The following is an 18,158-nucleotide window of genomic DNA, read 5'->3' as shown; positions in this document are numbered from 1 at the left end:
GTGTGAACGAGGCTTTAAAACCATATTGTTCACTTGGCCAATCACTCCATTCTACCACTCTTGGTAATGCCACCAACATTTTTTATTATGTAAGATTCCAATATGTCGCACTTTGTATAATCATATACAATATTACATTAAATTATTATAGCGTATGTCTTTAACTATATTATCAATCGACAATTAGCGTTATATTGTTTATGTTGTGCTCTGTTTTATTTTATATGAATCATAAAATTAAAAATAGTCATATTAAATCGTATTGTCGTGTAGTAGGTATATAACGTAAAAGGGCACAGTGTATCTATTTGTTTATTATAATATATATTTTGTAAGCCTGCAGCGTAATAAATAAAATTCCAAATAAAAATAAAAATAACTGGACAATTTAGGTTTCGAAGATTTATTTTTTTTCTTACAACTAAAAATATGTAGGGATATAACTCAGTGATTGTTAAACTATTAAACTATTGTTAACTATTAAAAATCACTACGTACCATAACAATTTACATATTATTGGTCACATTAAGTCATTAAATATATAAATGTTCGGTCGGCGATAAGAGTATCTAAGTTCAAATTTATTAATAATCGTAGTCACATATGTTTAAAACGATTCTTTTCGTCTCAGTTTCACGGCGAATTAATTTCACAGTATTATAGTGTTGCTAATGATATACTATAGACAGTCTACAATTGATAAAACTATTCGAACGTTAAAGGTTTGAAGCAAAAATGAAGGAAACTACAGTTGTTTGGGCCAAGCTATTTCTAATCCTCCTAATTTTAGGTAAGTTTACTGGCAATTTTTCAAACAAAATAGGCAAGTCGATTTTTCTGAAAAAATGAAATCATAGAAGCGTTAAAACCCTAAAGAAGAAAGGATCTATTTACTATTTAGGTTTGTTCATGTATGAGTTTCTAATCTTATAGTATAGTAGAAACAAGTCGTACCTCGTCTTTTACTGATTTTAATTTCTAAATAATGCAAAACTTCCGAATGATAACATGGAACAGAGAATTCGTTATTTTAGTGTTTAATCATTTACGTTTTTGCATTAATATTTAATATTATAAGTTAAGTATAATATTGTCATATGCGAAAATTGAGTTTTAAATTTGGTGGGGGCAACAATTTTTACTAAGTAAATTCATGGGGGGCTGGCTATGCCCCCTACATAGCTACACCTATCTTGATTAAGCTGTATATTCTAAAAAAATTAAACATATTTTCAACATGTTAGTTTTTTAGTGTTTTTAGATTATATCAGCTACTAAGGCCAGTAGTTACAATTTTTTGTAGAAACATTTTTTTTTTGTTAATGAACATTTTGATAGATTCAAAAAACATTTAAAGATAATACAGTACTTACTATTTGCAGTTCCACATTAGGGAGTTATATTGCGATACTTATCATCTTAATTTGGTTGAACAGGTCGAAAGTCAAGTGGTTAGTTCTTCTATGTTAAGATCGCGTCTAAGTTGGTTGGGATGTTGAGTTTTTCATGTCAGTCCTCGCATTAATTATGGCATTCAGTTATTAAGTGCTGAACAGTTAATAGACGCCGCGACCGCAGGTTGAGCGCTGAGGTAGTTTCTTTTTAGCCATTAGGAACTTACGGGTTATCCTTGTGTGAAATGATTGATTACTATTTGTTCTCTTCTGATCAGATTAGGATTTGATCATTGATATATTGTATTTTTGTTATCTCAAAGTTTGGTACGTTGTCTCAACCAGTGGTCTTGCCATCTAATTTGAATAAATTTTTGGATTTGGTTTTGATTTTTTAAATCTGCGTATATTGTTATGTTTAAATTTGTAATTTGTTAAAGATTAATAAACTGCAAAATAAATAATAGCCAATAGGTAATTACTTTATTAAAAAATTATAGAGTGTATTTAATAATGTTGATTAAACCGCGGAGCTACTATACTATTACTATATACTATTAATATGTTATTTTGTTTCTACAGCTAAACCTCTTGGTCTTAAAGGTAACCATGAATGCAAGCACCTCGGAAACAATTCGTGTTTAAGCCACAGTGAATGTTGTTCTGGTTATTGTTATAGGGAACCCGGTTGGGAATTGGGAGTATGTAGAAAAGCACACAGTCCCGAGAAGCCAGTCGAATCAAATGGCAAAAAACACAAGGAGCACTCACATGCCAGAATAGATGACATTTGTAATTATCTCTATTATGTAATTTATAGATAAATACAATATACTACATAGTACACGATTTTTCTGCAATTTAGACGAAAAAGGCGTTTGTGGGTATTACTCAGGAGGGGAAATTACTGCAAACGGTGATGTGTTCGACGAAAACGAAATGACCGCCGCTCACCAGACGTTGCCGTTCGACACGATGGTCAACGTGGAGACCATGGGTACCAGTGTGGTGGTCAAGATCAACGACCGTAAGACTGCTGCGGACGGACAAGTATTGCTCTTGTCACGTGCGGCGGCCGAGAGTATGAACATCGATGAGAATACGGGCCCTGTACAGTGTCAGTTAAAACTGACCAAAGTGGGCTGCATTCCAAATTTCGGAGACCCGTGTGTGATGCACCACGAATGCTGTTCACGGTACTGTTTCAAGGAAATGTATTCAGAGAAAGGGTTTTGCATACCAAAATAATTAGACGAAAGCCGAGTTGCAGTCCGGTCTAGCGACGTTGATTAGCCAGTGCAAACGAAATAGTACTATAATCCGTGACTAATTGATTCAGTTTCCGCCATTGAATAATATACCATACTTTAATCATATTTAACCGCTCATTATTTTGGAAATAATTATTAAATAAAAACATCTATTCAAAAATCATCAAGAGCAATGTAATCATTTCATTTAAAATAAAAACTAGGTACCTATATATTGCTCTAAGAATGTCTTCAGTAACAACTATCAAGTATTTTTGTTAAGCTTTCTTCTTTAATATAATTTAAGATTATTATATAAAATATGCATAAATATGTATAATATTTAAAATAAAAGTTTAAAAAAGTGGGTACCGCTCTGCTGTACAGTAGTAGTCACTAGTCAAGCATACCATTGTAATGGATGTATTATATTTGAATTCAATGATAAATCATTCCATACGAAAAACGATTCTGAGCGGATACATTGTGCCATCCCAGCACACTTGTATAAATAATCAAATTTAATATTTAAAAAAATAATAATAATACAAATTGAAAAACAAAAATTTACCATGGCTATAAATAGCACAGCCTACCGGTGAAATTTTTTTTTTGACAAGGCTTGTCACTTAACTCAAAGTGCATTTATTAACATTTTGAAATATAGAAGGAGTTTTCGGTAATAATTGTATAATGATGATAAGTTCAAGAAGTTACGAAAAAGTTTTTAAAATTAAGATATTTCGAATTATTTATTGTCCTTGTCCATATGGGCTATTTTACTAAATTAATAAAATATTAATTTGGTAAAAATTATGTTTTTTTTAAACTTTCATTTGTACAAATCTTGTATTTTTATGATTTTCAAATCGTTCGATTTTGAATTACATTTATATAATAAGATACATTCTATGAATTCTACACAGGTAATAAAATTAAAATGTGAACTAAATTTATTTTTAAAAAGATCTTTTATTCATAATATGATTTATTGATATGATATGATCTTTTATATTTCTCAAAACATAGTGTATTTCATAGTAATACGTGTAATAAGTAATATCCATAGAATTCATAGAATGGTTTTCAAATGCAATGGTTAATATTTCATAATTGTTTTCAAATTTAGAATGATCCACTATTTAAAGTTGACTTAGTTAGCGATATGATCCGTTGAACGGCGTATTGTATAGGCAATAGAGGCGCTTTAATACTGTATTTAATACTTAAATATTAAACTTCAAGAACTATCGCAGTCTGCTCATATTGTATCGTTGATCAATGGTATGCTAATATTTCTGTTCCTTGAAACGAAATAAGGATATATTACTATAACCAGCTCCGTTTCTGGCTGGTTTTCTTTTTAAAGATCCAACACCGGATCCCATAAAATGTCTATTACCCGAGTACCAAACTTTCTATGATAGATTAGCCTCGGTGATTTTATACAGTGGCGTATTAATGTAATTAACAAACACTGTACTGTTCTCATTATTTTTCATTTATTTATCAGACATTGTACATTATTATTATTTTTTTTTTATAAATACTGTGTATTTGTTATTATTTAATCTTACATCAATTAAAATAATTGTATACTTTCATTTAGTGATGTGAATTTGTATGATATCGTATTTGTTTGAGACAATATTTAGAGTTCAGAAAAATCGATATGTCATATTTACCCTTCAAAATATTATTCTCTATAGTTATTGTAATCTGTTTTGAGCAAATGTGGGTGAGCTACAAATAATTAAAAATGATATTTCATCATTTTACATTTATTTTTATGAACGTATAAAGTAACTACAAATATTGATAACTGTAAATTATTTTAACAGCCAGACAGATCAGCATATAAGTAATTAAAATTAACTACCTATTATGTCAAAGATATTAAATATAATTTGAAATGAATGTTTCTTAAATCAATTATTATTTTAGACATTAAGACAATAAAAGTCTTTAATCAGTCTTAACATGACTTATATATAACATGGTTATACCAAAACACAATTCAGCCTGATTTTAGTGTTTATTAATTCAATAAAATACTCATGTATAATACGACAAATCCTATGTTATACCCCGAGTTTTACTTGTGTGCTTGCTTTGCTTATTTTGAAAAATATAGAATATATTTTTCATATTGTGCTCTATTCGGTATTTCTAATAAAAATTTAAAAAAATAATTTTCAGTTCATCAGTTGTACCATTATTTTAGGAACCAGATAGGTACTTAGTCTTGTTTGGCATAATATGAAATGATGTTTGTGTATAGAAATTAATAAACTATTAAACGTTTTCAATAAACTGGCAAAACTGGATAAAAATAATAACAATGTATTTATATTAATGTTTTGTTTGTATTTTATTCATGCAAACAATTACCTGATTTATTTTATTTGTATAAAATATAAATGATTGTTGATGGGTTAAATAAAGACTTATTGAAAAATCAGGTTGAGTTTTCAGATCGAACACAAAAAAAAATTGACTTTTACAATGTTTGCGCTTAAAATCTAAAGTCTGCATCAATTTAATATTAATTTGTTCCATTAAAGAGTTAAATAAATGTATTGTCTTGGTTATACTAAAAAAAACCTGAACAAGAACGTAAATAAAGCAAGATAAGGTAACGTATATTCAAGATATTTGTAATATGGATTATTCTCCAATTCGGGTACAATAGATATTGTGCAAGGTATTTTTCCTCCGTTATCAATATTTAATGCCCTAGCTGTTTCTTTGGAAAACTCCAGAATTACTTCATTGTTTTGCGAAGGACGATTATTTATTGTTACTATAAATTTTTTATCGTCCAGCTTCACTTCGACTCTTGTACCGGGTTCTAATACTGCGTGGGCTGCATTAAAACTGTAGCTAAAGAACATTCCATCACTAACTGTCTCAGATACCTGGTTGTTGGTGTACGAACATATTCCTGTTTGTTCTTCTTGGTACATAATAAAGAAAATACATTATTATTGCTATTGTTTTAACTATATTATAGATTAAAATTTACCTACATTATATTTATATAAACATATTACACATAAATAATAAATAATATTTGTTATATATACCTTTAGTCCTGAAGTAGGATTTCAGTGAATGGTATAAGTTAGTATTATCATTACAATAACTTCTAAAGGAAAACAATGAGAAAGAACATTTCTCATAACAACAGTCATAGTCACTTGAACATTCCTCATTTATACTTTTACATGAATCAAACTTATGACAGATTATTCCTGAAATAAATAAACAAAAACAATTTGAATTATTGTTTTAATAATATTATAATAATTTTTATGGGAGTTAATAGACATCTCAAGTCTTACTTATTATTTAATTCGAATTCAACAATTTTACTAAATAATGTTTAATTACATACAAATGATTATTAATAGGTAATTTATTCTCTAGTAGAATTGTTGAATGAATGATTAATTTGGACATATTTTTTGGATCATTTAATATATAAATATTTACTCCCCTAAAAATTATGCTAGGTATGGTTCTCTTGTTGTAGTAGTAAAAGTAAAAATTGAAGGACATGCATTACAATTAATAATAATCTTATTTTATTATTTTATTATTATTTTCTTCAAGGATTCAAAAAAAAAAGTATTTACCTGAAATCGTGCATAATAATAAATATAATGTAATGAAAACACTTGCAGGTTTCTTCATTTTTGTTTTTCTGTTAAAATTATATATGAACTTCTATTCTAACGTGTTTACTGGTTTTCGCTCGATCAGTGAATAAAATAATGAATATATTGACGTCTGATTGATGTGTAATCCAATGACATTTAAGTCTTAAGAGAAAATTAACCAAATAACTCTGTAACGAGAGCAATTATTCTGCGTTAATTGCTGCTCTTTTTTCATATAGTTTTGTACAATGTACCTAATATCATTGATTGTATATTATCTTAGTTAATATGTTTAGCTATTATGACATCATATTATCGCACGCATTGTAAATACTAAATAGTACTATGTGCCTTCATATTAAATAATAATTTTAATTGATAGAAATAAGTTAATATATTAATACAGTAACACTGTTATAGATCAGTGATTCCCAATCGAAGAAAAATCCGTCCCACCAGAGTTAAACTTCGATAATGTAAGGAAAGGAATACATTGTAGTTAGGAAATTACAATAATAGCATTAAAATAAATGAAAATCAAATTATGTCATAATAAACATTAAAATAAAGAAATACATCTAAAAATTACAAATTAGACACAAATTATTGCTACCAGAAACCACTAGCTATCGCATAAATCTATTACTATAATATACACGAAATGCTTGTTAAATAATAATAACGGGGACTCATTGGCGATGCGCATCGTTTTATAGGTTGGTCGGTTATGAGAATAGCTAAATGTGATAAATGTAGAAAATATAAGTGAGTGAAAATAAGGGGTTCTAAAACTAAGTTGACTAACAAGTAACAACTGAAGGCAAAACAGTCTACTGGCTTAGGTAACTCTATAAATTAGAGTACAATTATAATTTATAACGGAATCTGTACGTATTCACACAGAGCTCTCCATCGTTAGGTATCATTTGAAAATAATAGTTTGATTGGCAAATCACCTGCAGTTGAAGCCCCAGATATCAGATTGAAGAACACAAAAAATACAACGAACTTCGCAAAACATCCGGCTGTAGTGCAGAGATTCTGGTAAGCATCATTCATTTAAAAAACAACTATAGATCAATTATTGATGATTTATAATCAATTTAATACAATGTTTATATTGTTTAATTGGTATATATATCTCCGTATGCTTTATTTCTTTATAAGACTATTTAAAATGATATATTGTATTCAGTTTTACATACAATTAAGTAGTCATATATTAAATCGTTCTATATATCACACAAGTCTATTGATTTATTACAATACATTATTTTGTACACTAAATTACAAAAAAATTCAAAATCAACATAATTGCAGAATTCAGTTATTCAAGTTTTATAATTAAAAAGAAAAGGCTTAAAATCTAGGTAAGGAATTATGAGCATATTAAAAAACACTATGTGTCATAACGATTAATATATTATTATTTATTGGTCACATTAAGTCATTAGGTATATTATTATTCAGTTCAGTGATAAGAGTGGGTTTTATCTGAGTTCAAATGTATTAATAATTGTGGTCATATTATTATATGATTACAATTAAAAACAAAACCATTTAAGGTTTTTTTCCTAAAGCGTTCCACGGCGTATTCATAGTAGTGTTGCTAATGAGTAATGACAATATATTAAACTATTTGAATCTTGAAGGTTTTAAGAAAAAATCGATATTGTGTTTTTAGACAGAAGATCTTAAATTTTCACCAGATATTTAAATTAGTATTACTGGAATCAAAAACGATTTTGAAAAAATTTAAAATTGTTTTTGTATATAAATGTTTGAAATAGGTCACTCGGACAGGTGTGGTAAAATCATGCATCAAATCATTGCGTTTACATGGCCTTGATTAAAGCAGCTATATCATACAATCAAATGTATGCTTGGAGGTTATATACTTAAAAAATACTGGATTGAAAATCTCAGGTATTGTTTTCAGAGATATTAGAAAAGTTTAGAGAATAGTTTTAAAAATATACCAATTGCTCAATCTATTTCTCGAAAGTATTGACAAAAACTGAATTTTTTATGTCATTACATATTTTGCATTAATTACTTTTTACTATTAACCCACAAATATAGTTGAAACACGAAAATTTTTTATTGTTTTTTATTTATATATTGTTGTCAATGATCACAGAAAATAAAATAGTTATTAGGGTTGGATATAATTTTAGACTTGTGTGTAGTATATTATTTAATTATTATTATTATATATTATTATATTTGGTCAAAATAACTCAAATAACTGTGTTAAAAATCGGCATAGTTTACATTTAATAGAGTTCAACACTTAAGGGGGTTAAAAGGAAGCAAAATTGAATTTATCTTCTACATGGAACCGCCGAAGCTATGAGAATGAAATTTGGTCAGTAGTTTATTTTTATGATCTAGAGATTCCCCACAACAATGGACACGGAAATAGCTCTGTATGCGGATGATAGTGTAATATATTCTATCTCTGATAATGCAGATAAGGTAATAGATAATATTCAAACTCATCTCGACGCAGTTCAAAAATGGGCACAAAGTTGGAAAATTGCACTCAACCCATCAAAAAGCTCAGCAGTCCTATTCACGTTACGAAGACCCAAATACTATAATACATTAAAGTTCAACGGTCAAAACGTAGCTTGGTATCACAATATTAAATACCTTGGAGTCTTATTAGATAAAAAACTCACTTGGAATCCTCATATATCATCGAAATTACAGCAAGGATACCAACGCTTAAAAATATTATATCCACTTATAAATCGGCAAACTTCATTGAACTGGAAGTGCTCATTATTATTATTTAATCAAATAATTCTCCCTTTAATTTTATATGCAGCCCCGGTCTGGGGTCAATGTGCTACAACTCATATACACAAAATGCAAGTATTACAATCAAAAGTCCTACGTGTAATTTCAAATGCCCCATGGTTTGTTCGAAATGACGCACTGCACACAGATTTCAAAATTCCAACTATCAAAAACTACATAAAAGAATTATCTGTAAGCTTCTTTAACAAATTATCTAAAGCAAGTGGTCCACAGCACTTCAGGCTTCACTGCTTCAGCGATTCACCCATCCAAACAGTCGCAGACTCCAACGCGGCCGTCCACACGACGTCCTAAATCTTTTATCTACTATTGTATTATGTAAATATTGTCTTATATTTTATTATTTTTATTATCTGTTAATGTTTCACAATCGTATCCCATTCAGTATATTTTAAATTATAGTTTTAACTATTTATACCATAATTGTGATCTAATTTATAAATGTTAAAAACTAGTTAATTCTTTACACCTAAGTTTAGATGATGTCGACTGGCGGGAAAAATTTATATTAATACAAAAAAAAATCTGGAGATGATCCATTAAGAAAGAATTTTCCCAAATTTTAAAAATAGAAAACGTTACATTTTCTTGGTAGAATTGTTTGGAAAAAAGTTATAGGACAAAAAAATTACACTCGTGCGAAGTTGCTGTATTAGGCTCAATAATTAGTGAAGACAGGCAATTTTTTATTTTTTAACATGATGCGTTGAACGGCGTATTGTATAGGCAATAAAGGTACATTACTGTGTTTAATATCAAAGTTTTGTTGTTATTATTGCAAATTGCAATATTGTTATATGTTGATACACACAATTTTTTAACACCATTTAATTATACTTAATCAATTTAGGTAGGTAGCTCTAGCTAGTATGATGTTAGTAGGCTTAATACATTGTTTATTTTTGGGTCAAATATTATTCTGACTATTAAAACATGAATAAATTATTGGAATATAGATAAATTAAATATATTATTATGATCTATAAGGCTCATGAATTAAATTAAATATCCACTTTCTCTACCCTCTATACCAATGGTCGGCAACTGGCTAACTACAGTCCGAATATGAACCATGGAAGACAGAAAACTGTCAAAATACCTGTTTTGTCTTTATATCACTATTATCAAAACATAAAGATTTGACAAAGATTTTTTGTTTGGCTCAACATCATTTATTTGTTATTTTAATTTTCTGACTCCAATAGAAATTCCTTACAGATCTTTGATCCATACTATGTGAAGAATATTACTAGAAGATAGAGGTTAATATTCCATTGGCACTATGTGTCTAACCAAATGAGTAAAAATGTTAAGATACATCACAATATAATGTAAACCTAACCTAACACAAGTTGAGGCTTTTAAAATGTTGGCTATAGATGCTGTTTATATTTATTCAGTAATTTTTAGTAACTTTACTGCAATTTGCAAAACAAATATTTGTACACTTATAATATTACGTTGTATATATTGTATACATAATTGTACATACTTTCGTAATCTAATGTTGCTATAGAGAACTCTATTGTTTTGGGTTTAAAGGGACACCAAGGGATTATTTGAACATTGGTACCACTGTGGTCCCAGCTGTTATCTGGAATTTAATTTTCTTAGAGGTGTCCATCGTTTTCTTGTAGTTTCATAATTTCATCCCTGCACGGCGGGCCGCACATTTGATACACTTAAAACTACAATTCTAGGCTGAAATATGATCACCTCAAGGGGACTTCAGTTAATGAGAAACTTTTCAACAACAGCAGCTCGAAATGGTCATGCATATGGTGGACCTGGATCTAATTTGCCATTTGATGTAAACAGCAAGTATAAATTTACAGCTCTACTAGCAATATATTTCAGTACCGGGTTTGGACTTCCGTTTCTGATGGTCCGGTTCATTAAACACAGGGCACTATAAAAGATCCAAAGAGAACTATGTAATTGACAATGTAGAGATTGTTTATGGAAAAAAAAAATGTTAACACTAGTCAGTAGTTTTAAGCAATGTATTTTTTATGTTTTGTTTGTACTTTGTAATAATTTCTTCTTTAATAATTGTCAACTGAAGCAAAATTGTACTTAATATTTTTATCAAATAAAATAATTAAGAGAAGTTGTTCATTTAGATATTATTTATAAGATAAAATTCTCATAACAAAAGAGTGATTTTATACCTCTATTTTAAATTACAAGAAACACCCTAACATAATATGTTTTATTCTTAATGGCCGCACATCTATATTGAGATGAAAATTATTCTCATGTTTTAAATAATTTAACACAATATGTAATTATCATTACCTACTGTTTATTATTTATTTTTTAACGTGTAATATAATTTAAAAACAAGGTAATGTATAATTTTACTCTTAATGGTTTTTTAGTTAATAAATTGAATTATTAAATTTAAAAAATATTTCAAGAGACAAATGGAGTGTTATACAAGTAAATACTTTTGAAAGGAAAAATTAAATGGTTTATAAAAGTACATAATACAAGTTTCATGTTTAATTATAGAACGGATTGTATGTTATCCAATGAGCTCGAGTTTGATTCTTGTCGTCCTCATGACTTGTGAATAATGACTTATACACATTGGTTGCTGTTTTGTCTTTAGAAATACTATGTGCAAGTTTTGCTTTTTTATAGACAGGATCTTCTAATTTGCGGCAGTTAGCAGATCCAACGGAGGAACTTGATCCAGCAGCATTAGTGATTGGTCCTAAATCAATTTTAATATAATTAATATTAATAACTTTAATAACAAGAATTAATGATAAAAATTGTCATACTTTTTATTTGTTCTTTCTTTATTTGTTCCTTTTTTATTTCTTTCTTGATATCAATTTTTTCAGTTTTAACAGGTAAGAATGTTGGAATAATTGGTTTTTCATCTTCATCAACTGGTTCGTCTTTAATTACAACTTCAGGTTTTATTTTAATTTTCTCAGAATTTTTTTCACTCTTAATCTTATCTTTGCGTTTTGCCAATTTAGTTTTCATTAATGTTATATCTTCTTCGGTCGGATTCAACACAACTATATCATCATCCTCATATTCCTTTACACAATTTACACACTTGTTATCAGCACCTAGCTTGAGACCTCTCTCAGATATAACACATCCGCATTTCCATAAGAAACAGAATTTTGATCTATCATTCATTTCAAGACCAACTAGAGGGCATATGTAAGGTGAACAATTATCATCAGTATATCCTCCAACACTTTGAGCTTTCTTGTTGAATGCTGGATTAGGAGTCAATTTCAAAGCTTTTATATCCTACAAAGAAATAAATTTAATTTGTATTATTAAACGTATATTAATCAAAAGATATACCAACATACTTTTAAACCCTTGATGTGTGCTGAAGCTTCAGGAAATGGAGTTTTATTTATTAAATGTTGTAAAACTGATTCCTTATTGTACAAGAGACCCATGCCACAAGCGACTATTGGCGGTCGAAGTGGTCCTTGAGTCAAGTGACAATTACGCCAACGGTACAACTGCATGGACGATTTATCTTTCTAAAATTCCAAAAACAATAATGAAAAATACAATTCAATTAATATGATTGTAAGCAGGAAAAAATGAAGTATTTTATTATATCTATTAATATTAGTAGATCAAATTTCTAATTTTAATTTAAGGGTTTTTTTTAACCTAACCTTACCTTTTCTATACATGTACCTCTAAAATAAGCAAATTATAACCACAAATCCTTTCCCTACTCATTTTTTATTTTTATTTTTTACTTCTTAATATTCCAATGTTAATTTAAACTTCAGTATGATATCTGTTGTTGTTCTGATTGCATGGTTTTATTGTTTACTTAAAATCTTGAACTATCCATAGACATAATATTATGTCTATATTATATCTTTGGAACCATTTTGAAGAGAGCTTTATCGTTTTAAACATCTAATCTTTTACGTGGTTTAGTTTTTATTGAAACCATAATCTACCAATAAAGACAATGTGGTATTTGGACGTTTCCCCCAGGACAGAGACATTTTTCACCTGAATCAACATATATTTTTATTACACGTGAAACGAATAAATATTATATGTTGAAAATATGTTTTTTGGTTATACCCGAAATATACAATCATCATATCTATTGACTATCATAATTTACGTTTTTATTAAAGCTTTACAGATGAGTAACTCAAATGCATCAGTAGACATTTTAAATTATTGAGTAGGAGCTTTTGGTAATAATTTAAATAAGAAGACAGGTTAAAAAATTAAGTACAATTTTTTCAAATTATGATATTTAAAATTTTTTAGTTTCTGTGAGCTATACTACCAGAATAAAAAGTATAAATTATATTTTGTTTTACTTGTATTATTTAATTATATCATATTTATAATTTGTTCTTGTATAGTGTTTAATATTTTTAATATTTATATTAGTGAATTTTCTATTGCCAGTTGGCAATTTTTTTTTTTTATCCGAGAGGATTTTGTCTTGTTCGGGGGAGAAACTTCCGCTGTATCGGAGGCAAAAAGGCCCGGAGGGGGGACATCCTAGATTCTGACAATGTACATCAAGATCAATAGCCTAGATTTTGATTATAATTCAGGACCAACTCATCAATTTTCTATATGTCCATGATAGACCACCAGTTAAGAACTCCTGGATTTAAATATAATACAAAAATTGATACTTAATTTATCTAGATAAATTCCATTTTTTACACAAAACTTTTCATCCTAGTAAGATATATGGCATTTCTACTTTAACAATGTTTATTGTTAATGTTTTTTTATTCATTATTATTTATATAAATGTATGATGAAACAAGCAAATACTTATTAATTGCACAATGTTGACTTTATCGAATCAAATTAAAAGATGAATGAAAAACAAGAAATTATTATTTCCACTCTTGGTGCTCACTATTTAGGTGCTGACTTCACTATTACTAATATGATCATTAATTGTTTTCGACCTTGTATGCAGTATAAACTAAACATTTCAATGTTCCCGTATGGTTATCTAGAAACCATTCAATCTTTAATATTAATTCCCAATCTCTCTTCCAAGGCCACAATCAGCTTATGAACAGAATGCAACGTTACATTATTATTATTATTATTTCGTATGGCGAATGTTACATTAATTCTATGGATTGTAATTGCTAACTAACTGTCAACTGAATGTGGTTGTGGAACTGTGGTTCTAACTTGTTCCAATGTTAATTTGCTATTTATTTAATTTGTGGTCATTTTAAAAATATTGCAATACTTGTGACTCAAGGAGTACAATGGGGTTGGATATGAAAATCCTAATGACTCAATTGGGATTACATTGACATTTTATAGTTGGTCATCGTAGATTGAGAATGTAACCATTAAACCATCTATTATTATTTATTATCATGTACAAATGTACAATCATTGGTGTTACACAAGAATTGGTTCTTAATTAACTCTTGATGAAAGTATAGTACATACCTGTTCGGGTTTCTTTTTGGTCCGTACCAGCTCGTCCCTCTTAGGAATAGTTCCACCATCGCATCCCATCTCTAACAATTATAATTCTTCAAATATTAAATTATGCTCAAACAAAAATACAAATATATAGGTAGAACTATTTGATAGTAACATAAAGTAACAATTATGGAATAAGTAAACAAACTACAAATTTTACAATACTGAAGTCATAGCCCATATATTGTATTATACTATTATTATTATTGTATTCTATGATAAGGTCCGGATAAAGCATAGATAATAAAGATATGGATAGGCCACGCCTATGTTAAATACATTTGAGGCCGCGTTCCCGGAGGGGAAGGCAATTGAGGCTCCTTTATATTGATAGTCGATACTCAATATAGGTATACTTTATTTGGCCTCAATTGTTCCCCTCGATGACCGCTGATAAGACCAATATGTCCTATCCATATCTTTATTATCTATGGGATAAAGGTAGTTGTCAGAAAATTGATAAGAGATTCAGTTTGAAGCACGGTTTAAGNAGGCAATTGAGGCTCCTTTATATTGATAGTCGATACTCAATATAGGTATACTTTATTTGGCCTCAATTGTTCCCCTCGAGGACCGCTGATAAGACCAATATGTCCTATCCATATCTTTATTATCTATGGGATAAAGGTAGTTGTCAGAAAATTGATAAGAGATTCAGTTTGAAGCACGGTTTAAGATATCTTAAACCGTGGTTTGAAGTATTGCCAACGTTGAATAACAAAATGTTTGTACAGACATTATCTTTATCAAAAAAGAAAATGTATTATTAATGTATTTATGTATACATCTTTTAGGGCATCAATTTTCTTTTAAAAAAAACAACCGTTTCTTCATTTTTTACAAAGTGCATTAATTTTATTATACAATGGAGTCCCAAAATCATTTAATCGACCATACTTACAATATCTCACCCAGTAAGAAGAGTTGGTTTAATAAATATTAAGTACTTTATTTTTTTTAATAGAAAAATGCATTCATTTTTTCAGTTCAAGATATAGCTGACGCAGGTCGTGTTGTTGTTGACGGTATGCATTGATCTATTTATTAGAATATACATTTAAACAAATCATATTAATAATAGATACAAAAATAAATTTTAATAGGAACATTCAAAAAATATTTTATCATTAGTTAAAATAAGAATTCAATGCTTAATTCACTAAGATTACCATTTCAATCATTATTCTCTTATAGACAATATTCAGTTTTGGCCAGTTGGAGATCGACCCAATTCTTACCAATTCATTTGTAGTGTCCATCGAAATGAAGAAGTTATTCAGGATAATTTATGGTTTGTTTATTTTTGTTTATTTTTTGCAAATTGACAGAAAAAAAAGTGTAAGTTATTTCTGTTTTATCCCTTAATTGTATTATTATTTTATTTTATGTATACAAAATGAGCAAAAGCATAAATGTAAAAAAACAATTTGTAAGATACAACAGTACTTTATATAATGGAAATAGTGAGTATAATATGATAGATATTGTGTCCATACAAGTTAATTGTAAGTGCGATTTGGTAGTTATTATTCTCATATTTGTTCAATTTTATTTTATTTTTTCTTGATTTATTATTTAATTGCAATGTTTTTTAGATACTTAAAATGTAATGAAACGGCAAGTAATGGATGTCCAGCTACAGCTTTCATTTCTACCATTATTGAGGATAAATCGTTTTCACTCTTCACTAAAACTATATTGACTACATAATCATCCAGCTAGACCATCAGACAATGTATTAAGAGAACTGAGAAATTTACTTGGTGACAAATGTATAAAACATTCTGCTCGCTCATATTCAGCTCGCACTTTATACATCGAAAGTATTATTATGTTATTACTATTTAGTGTAAAAATGTTAATAATAAATAAATCTTACTATCTTGATTTCATATTTTATTTTTGTATTAGTCACCCAGAAGGTGCTACCAATTATGCATTTCTACAAGCTACTGAGAAAATGAAAAATATAAATCTGTTTTTCCACCTACACCTAGAAACCTGCAAGATTTGAATAATTTATTATTATTAAAATATAATAGACATTTCAAACACCAGGAAGTTTGTATGTTTTGTATTAATCATGCATATTATTTTTATCTGATTATTATTAAATTAATTAAATTTTCTGTTTTTAGATTCTATCAAGGACCACTGATGGTTGATGGCACAATTGTCGGGATATAGTTAAGCAATATTAAATATATTTAAAACATAAAAAATGATTTAAAATATGTAATTTAACGTATTGAGAATTGTCTTAGAGTATTTATATTTATTAATTATGATTAACTTGTTTGTAGGTAAGAATAGCCGGTTGTGATGGTACATTTAAAACGATTCTGAAAACAGTGGTGATTGTTACCAACTCTTTACATTTCATATAATATACAATAATGTTGTAAATATTAGCTATAAATATCACCAAAAAATGTTAAAAAGGACGTTGTACCCACGTGAGTAGTCTCCGTCTTACATACGTCCGACACAGCAAATTTCCGTTCACCAGATTCTATAGTGTGCTATTATTCTTTATATTAGAGTTTATTTACCTATTATAAAATTAAAAGGCGAGATTACTATCGTATAATATGATACATATACATTTTAAAATCATCATAACTAACTTAAAAATTATAATATAAATAAAAGCTCTAAATGATAATCTCACCTTTAAAGTTTAAATTGTATAATAGGTCAGTACACTCTGATATAAAAAATAACAGCACACATTATTTTTGAATAATATTTAAATACTTTGTATTATTTATAATAATTACGACAACTTTCAAAATTGAATAAAATAGTTAATGACTAATAAAAGTAGTGTATTGGCTTATAATATCCATCCATTCTTAATAATAATAACTAATAATACACAGTGTTTATACTTAATATTGCATGACCACATTTTCCGGTACCTCGAAATAAATTACTATATAATGTGAACCCTTCTCTAATACATTTTGATATTTGAATTGTATTAAAAATGGAGACCATTGACATTTTGTCTCTTTGTATGTTTGCATCGTTCATTTATGTAGACATGTAGTGCAGGTTTGAGGATGGCTCGTGGTAAACAAATGTTATGGAGTACTAGAGTATAGTGTTGTATTTGAATTAGGCACGATTTGTTCTAATTTTAATACGATTCTTCATCTCTGACAATTATTCTCTGAGAGGGTGGGTACGTAAAACATAATAAAACATCATGTCCGCGTCACTAAAAATAAGAGTTCAGTTCGTCGCGTTCGCTAAATATTTAAGCCACCAATGTGGTTTTTTTCCCGGAATTTTAACAATAGTGGTCACCACTACAGCACTGAACACAAAATCATCAAAAACCGGTACCACTGTACCAGGAATATAGTAGGTTTATTGTATATAACTATATAAGTAGTTTATTAGGTAGTATATGAGAAAATATCATTTTTATTTATTAGTGTCGGTCCTGATGAGAGACAAGCCGCTGTGAAGTACGGCTCGTATATGTATTGCACAGGTAGTTTCGGCAAGGGAGCGGGAAACTCTC

The 18,158-nt window shown here is 28.6% G+C and overlaps 3 protein-coding genes, 1 long non-coding RNA gene and 1 pseudogene across 7 annotated transcripts; 3 read left to right on the top strand and 2 right to left on the bottom strand.

The window, feature by feature from the left end:
* The first annotated feature begins 592 nt into the window (after positions 1-592).
* LOC111033601 (endolytic peptidoglycan transglycosylase RlpA-like) lies at positions 593-2,878 on the top strand. The gene is made up of 3 exons (XM_022314404.1): positions 593-791; positions 1,978-2,187; positions 2,261-2,878. The coding sequence occupies exons 1-3, from the start codon at positions 737-739 to the stop codon at positions 2,641-2,643; spliced, it is 648 nt and encodes a 215-aa protein (XP_022170096.1). The 5' UTR covers positions 593-736; the 3' UTR covers positions 2,644-2,878.
* Positions 2,879-5,203: 2,325 nt separating this feature from the next.
* Positions 5,204-7,352, bottom strand: LOC111033602. Of its 2 annotated transcripts, none has more exons than XM_022314405.1 (4): positions 7,264-7,352; positions 6,284-6,495; positions 5,732-5,899; positions 5,204-5,601 (listed from the first exon to the last, which is right to left on the bottom strand). In XM_022314405.1, exons 2-4 carry the CDS (start codon positions 6,339-6,341, stop codon positions 5,234-5,236), a joined length of 594 nt encoding a protein of 197 aa, XP_022170097.1. In that variant the 5' UTR covers positions 6,342-6,495; positions 7,264-7,352; the 3' UTR covers positions 5,204-5,233. The 2 variants fall into 2 exon arrangements, with proteins under 2 accessions (XP_022170097.1, XP_022170099.1); XM_022314407.1 differs by having other exon boundaries at positions 5,204-5,598; positions 7,264-7,349.
* A 3,393-nt stretch (positions 7,353-10,745) lies between these two features.
* On the top strand, positions 10,746-11,245 carry LOC111033599 (annotated as a pseudogene).
* On the bottom strand, positions 11,141-14,992 carry LOC111033598 (protein RTF2 homolog). Its single transcript, XM_022314403.1, has 4 exons — positions 14,591-14,992; positions 12,478-12,657; positions 11,923-12,412; positions 11,141-11,852 (listed from the first exon to the last, which is right to left on the bottom strand). Exons 1-4 carry the CDS (start codon positions 14,657-14,659, stop codon positions 11,638-11,640), a joined length of 954 nt encoding a protein of 317 aa, XP_022170095.1. The 5' UTR covers positions 14,660-14,992; the 3' UTR covers positions 11,141-11,637.
* A 422-nt stretch (positions 14,993-15,414) lies between these two features.
* LOC111033600 lies at positions 15,415-17,233 on the top strand. Of its 3 annotated transcripts, none has more exons than XR_002604439.1 (7): positions 15,415-15,540; positions 15,613-15,651; positions 15,821-15,917; positions 16,222-16,449; positions 16,538-16,691; positions 16,765-16,812; positions 16,930-17,233. It is a non-coding gene; the product is annotated as an uncharacterized LOC111033600 (long non-coding RNA). The 3 variants fall into 3 exon arrangements; XR_002604438.1 differs by having other exon boundaries at positions 16,765-16,861; XR_002604437.1 differs by having other exon boundaries at positions 16,765-17,233.
* Positions 17,234-18,158: the final 925 nt, after the last annotated feature.

Source organism: Myzus persicae, unplaced genomic scaffold, assembly GCF_001856785.1.
Source record: "Myzus persicae strain clone G006 unplaced genomic scaffold, MPER_G0061.0, whole genome shotgun sequence".
NCBI classification, from domain to species: Eukaryota; Metazoa; Arthropoda; class Insecta; order Hemiptera; family Aphididae; genus Myzus; species Myzus persicae.
Note: the sequence above shows the minus strand (reverse complement) of the source record. Positions and strands in the feature narration are given on the sequence as shown.